The sequence below is a fragment of the Rhopalosiphum maidis genome, chromosome 2 (genome assembly GCF_003676215.2).
Source record: "Rhopalosiphum maidis isolate BTI-1 chromosome 2, ASM367621v3, whole genome shotgun sequence".
Lineage (NCBI taxonomy): Eukaryota > Metazoa > Arthropoda > Insecta > Hemiptera > Aphididae > Rhopalosiphum > Rhopalosiphum maidis.
The window spans coordinates 36,856,912-36,868,626 of record NC_040878.1 but is presented as its reverse complement, the minus strand read 5'-3'; the positions used below and the strand labels follow the sequence as shown (position 1 = coordinate 36,868,626).

General features: G+C 30.0%; 1 protein-coding gene across 1 annotated transcript in view; it reads right to left on the bottom strand.

Moving 5' to 3' along the window:
- Positions 1 to 448: 448 nt before the first annotated feature.
- LOC113555241 (titin) overlaps positions 449 to 11,715 on the bottom strand; it is a 102,950-nt gene continuing 91,683 nt past the window's right edge. The window contains exons 83-109 of the mRNA XM_026959636.1: positions 11,606 to 11,653; positions 11,355 to 11,474; positions 11,146 to 11,298; positions 10,630 to 10,802; positions 10,355 to 10,545; positions 9,553 to 10,160; positions 9,055 to 9,361; positions 8,600 to 8,966; positions 8,363 to 8,522; positions 7,599 to 7,865; positions 7,099 to 7,213; positions 6,874 to 7,028; positions 6,649 to 6,800; positions 6,456 to 6,591; positions 6,235 to 6,379; positions 5,896 to 6,159; positions 5,303 to 5,760; positions 5,223 to 5,237; positions 4,688 to 4,990; positions 4,202 to 4,356; positions 3,983 to 4,127; positions 3,805 to 3,879; positions 2,405 to 2,509; positions 1,896 to 2,090; positions 1,501 to 1,706; positions 1,298 to 1,397; positions 449 to 1,035 (exon numbers count right to left, since the gene is read on the bottom strand). Of these exons, the coding sequence (XP_026815437.1) occupies positions 839 to 1,035; positions 1,298 to 1,397; positions 1,501 to 1,706; positions 1,896 to 2,090; positions 2,405 to 2,509; positions 3,805 to 3,879; positions 3,983 to 4,127; positions 4,202 to 4,356; positions 4,688 to 4,990; positions 5,223 to 5,237; positions 5,303 to 5,760; positions 5,896 to 6,159; positions 6,235 to 6,379; positions 6,456 to 6,591; positions 6,649 to 6,800; positions 6,874 to 7,028; positions 7,099 to 7,213; positions 7,599 to 7,865; positions 8,363 to 8,522; positions 8,600 to 8,966; positions 9,055 to 9,361; positions 9,553 to 10,160; positions 10,355 to 10,545; positions 10,630 to 10,802; positions 11,146 to 11,298; positions 11,355 to 11,474; positions 11,606 to 11,653 (5,315 nt within the window). The 3' untranslated portion in view covers positions 449 to 838. The remainder of the gene's footprint in view (positions 1,036 to 1,297; positions 1,398 to 1,500; positions 1,707 to 1,895; positions 2,091 to 2,404; positions 2,510 to 3,804; positions 3,880 to 3,982; positions 4,128 to 4,201; positions 4,357 to 4,687; positions 4,991 to 5,222; positions 5,238 to 5,302; positions 5,761 to 5,895; positions 6,160 to 6,234; positions 6,380 to 6,455; positions 6,592 to 6,648; positions 6,801 to 6,873; positions 7,029 to 7,098; positions 7,214 to 7,598; positions 7,866 to 8,362; positions 8,523 to 8,599; positions 8,967 to 9,054; positions 9,362 to 9,552; positions 10,161 to 10,354; positions 10,546 to 10,629; positions 10,803 to 11,145; positions 11,299 to 11,354; positions 11,475 to 11,605; positions 11,654 to 11,715) is intronic.

Here is an 11,715-nt window from a genome sequence, read left to right as displayed (position 1 = left end):
TCGTATTCACTCATTATACAATAATTTACACTTTCAAATTTCAATCGTTTTAAATAATTTATCCATTTAATATAACTATAGCAGATCGAGTAGTGACCTACATACTCAGTATCGAAAATACATTCGAAACCTAATACTATGTATCAGTGTGAGTTCCCCGATTTTTTTTATTTGGTTTTACATAAATATAACTATGTAGAATATGACTGTACCGGAACCGTTCGTATTATTAATTATTACAATTGTATTATTATGTATAAACATGTTCGTTTTAATTTATCAATATAAAAAAATGAAATAGCTTGAATTATAGGTAATTAAAAAAATATATATTTATTTAAATATACATATATTCCTTAATACTAAAATAATAGGGAGTACAATAATATAGTTAATATAGGTACAGCTATTATATAGCTATACATTTATATTTAAATAACAGTTTAAAGATTATATGTGAATTAATTTATAAATAATACGTAATTTAAGTTACCACCGTTTTTTTTTATAAATTAAAACACATATTAGATAATTAATAACAGGGATTTGGAAAGGGTAGGGAATCATTAAGCTAAAAAACTAAAATTAAAAAGAAATTTTTTTATCACAATCATTAAAAAAAAAAAACAAAACAATAACATAGAAATTTGTGAAAACGTCTCGTCTCGACTCAGGGAACGTCGATACTAAACATTTTCACCTCATTCGTATGTTGGCGTTAGTTTGACAATAAAAATAGGTACCTAATAATAAAGGGTAATAGGTAATAATAAAAATAGGTAATAATATTAATAATAATAATAATAATAATAATAAAAACAATAATGATGAGTGTCTATTATTTGAATAATGTTCTCGCGTAATACCAAATGCGGAAAAAGTATTCACTCCTCTTCAATAACGCAGCATTCGAATATGACGATATGTCAGCGTCCATATTGTTTTCTCTGAGCCATGACGTAGTGGTTTCCGACGTTTGCGTCAGAGACGGTTTGGATTCCATGACCGATTCTTCAACGTCCGACTCGTAATAATCTGAGCAAAAAACGTATCAAATATCAATCAATGGAATGAAATGCCTTACCTTACCCTGCCTATATTTAATATTAATCTTGGACATTCTTAATTTTAATGTTTAGCGAGTATTGGAGTTATTATTTGTTGTTTATATTAAAAATTAATATTTTATGGTTAATCGCTAATTAGAAATTTTATCATTGACATTCGTCATAACATGGTCTAAAATCTCGTAGGTATGACTTTTGTGTCAAGAACAATAAATAAATTTTATTTTTACCTGTCGGTTTTTGCACGGTGTACGGTTCTTCAGTTTCTAGTGGCTCACTGACACCCACTTCGTTTTTAGCCAATATCCTAATGTGATACCTATGGTTCTCCTGCAATTAGAAAAAAAAAATATCATATTATAATATATATTATATATTTATAATTTATACCTATAATTTGATAATACTCAGTTTCCCGAAAAAATAAATATACCTGTAAATCTTTGATATTGAATTTTTGTACGTCCGTGTCCACACGTCCAACTTCCATCCACATAGTTTTCTTCTCGTCCCGAATCGCTATGTTATAACCCAGCAGCGGTGCACCGCCGTCCGTTTCCGGTACACCCCATTCTACTATTACTGCGTTGGAACTCAGATTTCGAACTTCAAGCGGAGCAGTGGGAGGCGAGGGTACGGCTAAAAATAGAGAAATACGTGATAATGACGACGATGATTAATATTACCATTAGTGGTTACGATAACTATAATATGTTTCATTTTTAAAATTATTATTGCTGTCGTTGTTTTAACGGATATTACGGTTCTAAAATATTATCATATTTTTTTTTTAATTAAAAAAACAGCCTCCAATGTAGGTCAACTTACTAGCATGGGTTAACAGACTGACTAATTTCGTTTCAACCGGTTGACTTAGGCCGATGCAATTTTCCGCATAAATCTTGAAATAATATTCCGATTTTTCTTTCAAGTTTTCTACGCAATATTTCATTGTAGTCGGTTCTAGCGTAGCTACTTTGAACCATTTGTTCGTCGTGTTCAGCTGTTTTTCAATCACATAGCCTGCAGAAAATAAATTGATTGTTTCGTTATAGTTATCGAGAAATATCTTAGAGTTATTGCAAAGAAGATAAAGACAAAAAAGAGTTAGGGGTGGAGAACAAAATAATGAAGAAATGATGATTATCAAAATGTCAGTAAGAGTATACGTCATTACGTTTATATTATGCCGTGATTCATAAAAAGTGGTAAACCGGTAAACAACAATGAAATTACATTAGGTGTATTATTATACACTACACTGCGTACCTAAGATAATAAGGTAATTATTGTGTCAATTTAAATGTTATCCTCTTAAACATTTTTATAATTTGTACCTGTGATTTCAGATCCACCATTACTTTCTGGTAGTCCCCAATGTAACGTAACGGTTTTGCTGGTAATGTCACTCACAGTGAATTCCGTGGGCGGGGACGGCGAAGCTAAAAATCATTATACAATTCAAAATTAATTTTGCTTATATTTATTTGAATATTATGAGATTAACATTTATTAAATGTATACATACAATTTAATGTTTATAAAATAATTTGTATACAACTACAGATTGAACAATGTACATAATATTATTATATTAATTACTAGTTCATTTTGTGTATATAATATTAATAAGTATGGTTTGCGTATAGTGTACACTGTATAGGTAACATACAGAGTGTCTAAAACGAGTTTTGACATTTAATATTTGTTTAATTTTTAAAATATTTGTGAACTTTGTAGACACTCTGTATAATGGAATATTGAGGGGTTTCCATAACCGGTGTTGTTAATAAACCTCACAGTTTCAAAAATCCATATTAATTTAAACAAAATATTATTTATATGGGTTCATGTCGGTTTAGTAATATGGTTTACACTACGAGTAGGTAAATAAATCAAGAAGAAATAATTAAACCAGCTGAAATTTAGCAGTATAGTACCCACTTTCATTACAGTCTAAGTCTAATATAGTAATTAATACTGATCATTATATAGATACAATTAACTATTAAGCAATTATATTATAAGGTCTAAAAATTATTGTGAATATTACGAGAAGTTATAGTAATAGTAATAGTCTATGTCTATTTTATAAAATAAAATAAAAGATTAATCGTGTTTTATAAAATAATCATTTTTATTATTTACATTCATACAATTTGTGTTCACTGCTAAAAAGAATAAATTAATTATATCGTAAGTTTGAATGATCAAATGATTAAAATTATCATTTGTTCTTAAACAAAATGCGATTATAGAGTATGCATGCATTTTAGTTAGAAATTATTTTTATTTTATAGTATCAGTTATTTTCTATATCTTAACTTTGTATTAAGTAAAAATAAAAAATAATAACTTTTGTATTACGAGTAGAAATAGTAGAATGATTTAAATTGATTAAAATGATCAGCTCGAAAAAAAATATTTAAAAAAAATAATGTTTATTTGTATGTGAAAAATTTAATGTATTATTTATAACAATGTTAAAAAAATAAAATTTGAAAATAATAATTATCATTATATTTTAGAGCTGAGAATGTAAAGACACGATCAAGATAAGCATATTTTAATATTAAATATTTATATTCATATTATTATAACCGTATAGAACACTTTATAATAGTAATGCGTTAAAGTGATATGAAAAATCAGTCTCTATTATGGACAACACAAAATTATATAACTTTGGTTGACAGGACTTGAAAATAGCGGCCAAAGCGGAGAAATAATTACTCACCAGAAGCTCTTGATTTGGTTGGGAATATTCCCATAAGTACGTATAATGTTTCATCGGATATTCCATTTCTAAAGCCTATATAAGCAGATTAATAAAAGCAAAAAAGCATTAACGTGTCTACACACTGTAAAACGGTACTAAAGACAGCACGTATTTTACGAAATTAATTTTTTCTCACTTATGCGCTTGCCGGCCACAATAGGTTCGTCTGGTTGATACGGTTTCCCGTATCCCACGTGATTCCTAGCGATAATCCTGATGTCGTAGGACGATCCTTTCTTCAAGTCCGACACCTTTAAGTGTAAATCTTTTGTGGAACTTATCTAAACATCAGAAAAACCACAGTTGATCACACATATTTTATGTTACGAATTTGTTCACAATTTATTTTATATACCTTTCTCCAAGCTTTTTTGTCTACTTCCTTGATTTCTACGCAATAGTCTTCGATTGCTATTCCACCATTATCGAAAGGTGGTAACCAAGCGATTGTCAAAGATGTATCCGTCACACCCGTGATCTGTAATGGGCCCTGTGGTGCCGACGGTTTATCTATGTCGTTTAAATAAAATATTAATTATCTCGTAAATAGTAAAGTTATTATACTATATCATACGGTTTTTAAGCATAATTGCTTTTAAAAGTTAATATACATAAATATGTTCTTTTTATTGTATTTTTTGTAATCAAAAATATTAATATGTTTGTTATCATAATAATATCTATAATTATAATTTTTATGTTATCGGGTTAATTCAAAATATTAATACAACTGCAATGACTGTGTTCCCGTACCACTGTTATGTTATTTGTGGATAATGAACTAATGAACGAGATTACTTATCGTTTATTCACTGAGATATCTGACTTTCGATTTACTTACGGTATCGACACTTAACGGTAACAGGTTCGCTATCCAAAAAGTCTGATGCGCCAACAGCGTTTTGAGCGCAAACTCTAAACATGTACTCGGCGTCTTCGTGTAACTTTTGCACGCTGTATGCTGATACGTCATGGTCTACGTCGGCTACCTTAGACCAGATCATCTTGCCAACGTTGCACCTTTCAATCTGGTATGATGATATGTCCAAACCACCGTCATCGGATGGTTTGTTCCACTCGATTGTCACAGAGTCCGAGTTTATTTCTTTAATGCGCATTGGACCTTGCGGTGCGCTTGGTTTATCTGTACATTAAAATAAAACAGTATTTTAAAATATGCGCTAGATTTTAAATTAAGATTCGGTTTTTCGTTATTTGAATAGGGTGAGAATGTTAAGACACATATAAGTGGATTTTTCACAGACCCATTCCCTGCGAGAAAGGGGGGGGGGGAAATAACAACAAAATAACGGGTTTTGACACAAGGGGCGTGAACAAAATATTACCAACTGGACCGAATTTTGTTTATCCCTTACCGTCCTTAGCCGGCTCTAAACACAATACTGCATGTTAATATTATTTCATCGATGGCCGCTTAGAAAAGTGGTTTACTCACCAATAACTTTGAGGTTCAGATTGCACGTAGCCGTGCCGGCTGCGTTCGACGCGGTAATTGTATACACGCCAGTGTCCGGTCTTTCCACTGAGTAAATAGCTATTGTCGATGACCATTCGTCTTCGTCGTCGTATACACTTATGTGTTTATCAGACACGGGTAATGGTACACTGTTCTTTTGCCACGAAATGGTTGGCTTTGGATAACCTTTGTACGTAGCTTTGACCTTCCATTGATTTCGCACTCTAATCATTTGTGAAGTCTCCGATTCATGGACTTCAATTTTAGGTACATCTTGTACGCTGAGTTTGCACGATGTTTGCGCAGTACCCGCTCCGTTGGTCGCTTGGCACGTGTAAGTTCCTGGTGTAGATTCATTGCACTCGGCGATCATCAACTTAGCCACATGGTTTTCAAAGGACGTTGTCTTTGTTTTGTATACGGTTTTGTTCTTAAGCCTTTAAATATTAATATTGTTAACCAGGTTGAAATCAAAATTAATATTTTGTTGATTAAATTATGTATTTTACAAATAAATTAAATGACAGGTTTTTTTTTAATCTATGATGCAATAAGGCATTGTATACGATTACCATTTAATATCCGGAGTGGGTTTTCCAGTAATAACACACTGAAGAACTGCCGATTTACCCATTCCAATTGATAAGTCAGATAAGGGTTCCTGAATGACAGGGGGAGTAAATGACCCGGGACTTGCCATCTTAACATATTTTGTATTGTGCGATGCCGGTCCTATTCCAGCACAGTTTATCGCTGCCACTTTGAACATTACTTCATGTCCAGTTACTAAATTTATGACTTCATGTGTGGTATCTGTTACTTGTACCTTATGCCATCTGATAAATTATAATAAAAAAAATGGGTGTACAATTGAGGGCATTGAAATATATTACAATATTGTGTTTACTTACACCATAAATTCATCTTTGTCATGATATTCAACAATGTAACCCTCAATTGGCGAATTTCCATCAAATTGTGGAGGTTTCCAATGAAGTGTGACAGAAGTGTCTGTGACTTCTATAACGTCTGGAACTCCCGGTTCACCAGGTAATTCTGTAATATGTGTAGTATGTATAATAATTTTTTATTGATCAAGTTTGTTAGAAAAACTTTTGTTTTTAATACTAACTGATAACAACAATGTCCATGTCTGCTGTAGTTTCCCCGTAAATATTTTTTAATTTTAAAGTTAAGACACCGGTGTCTACTTCTTCGATCTTCGTTATCGTTAAACTCACTGATGATTCACTAATAGAATAGGACACCTAAACCAAAAATTTAATTTATGACTTTTGATTTAATTGGATGAATATTTTACATACTCTATTTGATTTTATTAGGACGCTTCCGTTGATAAACCATTCTACTGTCGGCATCATTGTTGATGTAAATGTTACATTCATGTTTAGATCTTCCCCATTTTTCAAACGATATTCTTTTGGAAGGTTATTTATTTTGGGTGGTTCTTCTTTAACTGATAATTATTTGTCATATTAAAATTAGTGAAATTAATATTCTAATAGAGTGTAACAACGTAAATAACGTACCTTCAACTTTTAATTTCGTTGATGTTTTTACGTTCACAGCCGTACAAATATATTCTGCTTCATCATCAGTAGTAGGTTTTTTAATAACTAGAGTGTGGACGGCTCCTTCAGAAATAATTTCATATTTGTCTGATTCCTTAATCACTTTACCTGATCTAAATTGTAAGATTTTACAACGTTAAAAATAAAATACGAATTAGATAAAATATGTATGATCAAGAGTACCTTAGCCATTTTACTGGTACATCCGGTTTGGAAAGCTCGACTGTTAGTTTAATATCACTACCTTGAACGGCGAGTGTGATATCAGGTAATTTTTTTACAAAACTGGCTTTTGGTTCTAGAAAACATCAATTGTTAGTTTTGGTTTTTAAGTTATTTATAGAATACATAATGTTATAGTATTATAGTTTTCGTAATTCAAGTGCAGCTCGATTACTCGTTAGCCGTTTGAAAATTTATGATACACTAACTAAAAAATGAAAAAAAAAATACAATTTTATATAGGAAAATTGAATACAGGGATCTCGTGTGCTACATAGTGATTTTTGTGTACATAAAATCAATATATAAATAATAATTTTTTGAGTTTAAATCACAAAAAAATCGCATTTATTCACCATGTAAACTTTATGCTTAATTAGGTTGTTAGATGTAGACGCTTATTTCGTTATTTAAAATGTCTGTTTGAACTATAAAAATATAGTATTGTTATGTATTTGTACCTTCGACAGTTAATTTTGCTGTACAAGTTTGTTCATGAACTTGACATCCATAAACTCCAGTATCAGTTTTTGTAGCATTGACTATCTCTAATTTCTGTCGTTTGCCATCGATGGTTAATCTTACATTATTATTTAAGTGTAATTCTTTGCCATCTTTTGTCCATTTAACTAAAGCATCACCTTTAGTTAATTCTATTTCAAATAACACTTGTTCACCAGTAGCCACTTTTTGATCTTTTAGTTTTTTTATTATTTGTGGTGCAAGTTCTGAAAAATAACAATTATAATTTATAATATAAAATATGTAGTTTTTAGTTAACATAGAAATATAATTCATATTATGTTAAAGTATCAACATAAAATAATGTAAATGTTATAAATACTATATTATATTCATATTTTTGAAAAAAAAAACGATTAATTATAAGCTATATGTTTGATTTATAGCAGATATACTCATTTTAATTAGTTAGTTTTAGTTATATCGAGGAAACATCTTTGTCTAAATGAAAGCATTTATAAAACTAAATTCTTAAAAAAAAAATAATAAATATTTTTAATAGAATATTCAATTTGATTGATTGGAGTGAATTTTTGTTATTAATGACTACCATTATTTTGTATGATTATTATTAAAATGTTTGTAAAAGTATAAATTTAAATATTTTATAAATATTTCTTATTAATAAGAAATAATTGTTCATAAAGTTTAGTATTTGAAACTATAAATTATAATATAAAAATAATAACTATGGCATAAATACCTATAACATTTATTTCTGCTGTACATTCTTGTTCACCTAACGAACACGTATATTCGCCGTCATCGTGAACAGATATGCTTCGAATAATTAGCTTACGTGTTTGACCTTCCTTTTCAAAGAATATTTTATTTTTCATACCATCCGTAAGCATTTCGCCGTTCTGATGATTTTAACAATAAGAAAATGAATAATACTTAAAAATGGTTTTGTTGAAAACAATATATAGTATTTACATACCTTGTGCCAAGTAACATTCACAGTTTCCGAAGAAACTTCTACCTCCAATATTGCACAATCGTTTTCTTTTACTTCTACATCTTCAAGTTTCTTAACGAATTCTGCTTTCACGTCGTGAACTACTACTGTGCAGGAAGTAATCTGGTCTTTAACCAAACAAGTGTATTTTCCGGAATCAAGAATGCTCGACTTTTTGATAATTAACCGATGGAATCGTCCTTCTTGGTGCAATTCTCGATGGTCCATACCAGTAAGGTCTTTGCCATTCAATTGCCATTTTGTGGAAACTGTGTGTGATGTTTCACATTCCAAATAAATTGCTTGTTTTTCATCAACTTCTATATCTGACAGTGGTTGCGTGAATTTCCTACAATATTATTAATATTTAATATATAATATTATATAATCATAAAAATAAATTATCGATGCGTATTTGTTTTTTTCAATACACTTACACTTGTGGTACATCAACCGACACTCTAGCACCATGTGTGGCGGTGCCGAATGTGTTTGTTGCTACACATTTGTAATCGCCGGCATCTTCTTCACTATCAGCATTTATGATTTCCAAAACTATATTTTCACCATCAAATACTTCTTTTTTCTTGGACGAAGCAAGTAATGGTTTATTATTTCTAAACCAAGAAACTATTGGGACTGGATTTCCGGTTACCTTAGCAATCAATGTAATAGTTCCTTTTTCTTTGACGGTTTGTTCTTGGAAACGTTCAATAAACAATGGCGCTTGTGGTCCAGGGAGTTCTGTGAATTTATTTGAAATAATTATTTACTTAAATATTAATAAAATTCCTGGTAAATACGATTTATATTGTTATAGAAATATTTTAGAAAAAATACAAAATAAATTATTTTTAATTTAAATTAGAAATATTTTTATTTAACTCAGTTTGATAGTGTTATTCAGATAATATAAATAGGAGTATTTAACGTACCTTCAACTGCCAGGAAACACGTAGTTTGTGCACTACCAAGTTTGTTTGAAGCTATTACAGTGTATTTTGCGGAATCACGAGGAGTTGGATTATTAATGGTTAATGAATGAATTCCATCTTTGGTCACAACAGTTTTGATATCAGTTATTTTTTTACTGTTTTTTAGCCATTCGACCATAGGCTGTGGCTCTCCACTAATTTGAGTACTTAACACTGCAGTCTCACCCTCATTTATAGTTATATCGTAAAGAGGTTCAAGTATTTGTGGTTTCTCTGGTAAACCAGTTTTTACTTTGAGCACTAAATCCATTTTAGCCTCACCTTCTCTATTTCTTGCTATTACAGTGTATATACCTTCTTGAGTCTTTAGGACGTCATTAATTTTAATGCTGCTCACGTAGAAGTGCATATCTGAGTATGTATTCACTTTTATAGAATCGGTAATCGAAATTTCTCTACCATTATAATGCCAAAATATGTCTGGCTCTGGCACAGCTACAAGACGACATTCAAGTATAACATCTGAATGCTCTGATGTACATGTGGCTTTTGGTTTACGAGAAAATGTAGGGGGTATACCTTCTAGTATATCAGCTAATGATGATTCTCTGAAAATCAAATTTACACTTATTAATAAAAATATATTTTTATGCTTGAACACGATTTTATAATTATATGTTATAGTCTAATAAAAATTGTTTAATGGATTAAATATTATTTTGGACACAATATTTTAATTACAAAGTTTTAATAATAAAGGGTTGGGTTGTATAATTAAGTTTTAATTTTTAATAATTAATACCTAGACATGCTCTTTCTGGAAAGACCTGTTACATCAGAGCCATGGTCTGATAATGGTGCTTCAACGGTTAATTCTGTTGTACTAGATGCAAATCCGGCTATATTTTTAGCAACACAAGTGAATGTACCTGCATCTTCAGGAAAAATTTCTCTTATTATTAACGTTGCAACATTATCTTCATCATAGAATATCTGAAATTAAATAAATTCAATAATATAGAAAATAGAATATTGATTTGAAAATGAATTTGTATAAAACTCTAAATTTTTACTAACTTGGAAATCTTGAGATGGTTTAATTATTGCCGTTTGCCTAAACCATGTAATTTGTGGTCTAGGATTTCCTTCTACGTGACACTCAAACTGAACTGTACCACCATCTGGTACATGCTTGGGTTGAAGTTTTTCTACAAAACGTGGAGCTGAAGGTTTTTCATTTGAAGCATGTCCTTGAAAAATTTGATATATGGTTAAAAACTTAAAGTTAATGCCTGTGTAATATATGTCTGTTGATCACAATCATATAAAATATTAAATTAATATTTTTAAAAACCTATAATTTTTTATTTTTAAGGTATAAATAGGTACTAAATTAGCTTTATTATTATTAACATTAATTTTAAGAAATTTCCTCATCTCCTCATTGATATTTTTTATATTTGTTTGTGCTTCTAATTTAATTTAAAATTATACCGTAGATTATTTAAGGTGGAACTAATAAAAATAGTCATTTCATGATTCAATAAAAATATTAAATGGTTATAGTAATTTTGCTTATTTATTATTGCTTACTTTGGAAAATTGGCAGTTTATCAATCTTTTCATGTAATTTCTTTTGCACGTACCGCATGTAACTGGTTTCATCTCTTAAGTAAATAGAAGGAACCCAGCCTTTTTCTTCCGTTAAATGTTTTTTAACAAACCACCAATCTTGGTTATTACTTTCTAAAATAAAAAATAAAATTAATGATTGGTAAATTTCTGCATAAAAATTTGTTTACCTATAACATAGACTTTTTCTCCTTCAACTAAGTCTAAAGCATCTTCATTTTCAGCAATATATGAGCGGATTGCAAACATTATTTCACCATCATGACTATCTTCTTGTAAAATGTTATTATCTGAAACATTCAATTCATATATAAAATTAATTATAAATAATGGTGCAATGAACAATGTAAAGCATGTAAAGCGGAAGACAGCTAAAAACAATAGCAAAAGCTATAAATATGGAGCAGAGATCGTCTCGTACCCTTCAAAAAAACGTCTTTTTCTTGAACTATTTTCAGCTCAGCTCCATCTGAATAAAATACAATAGACACAATATACTTTAAGCTTATGATTAGAATATAGTAAAAATAA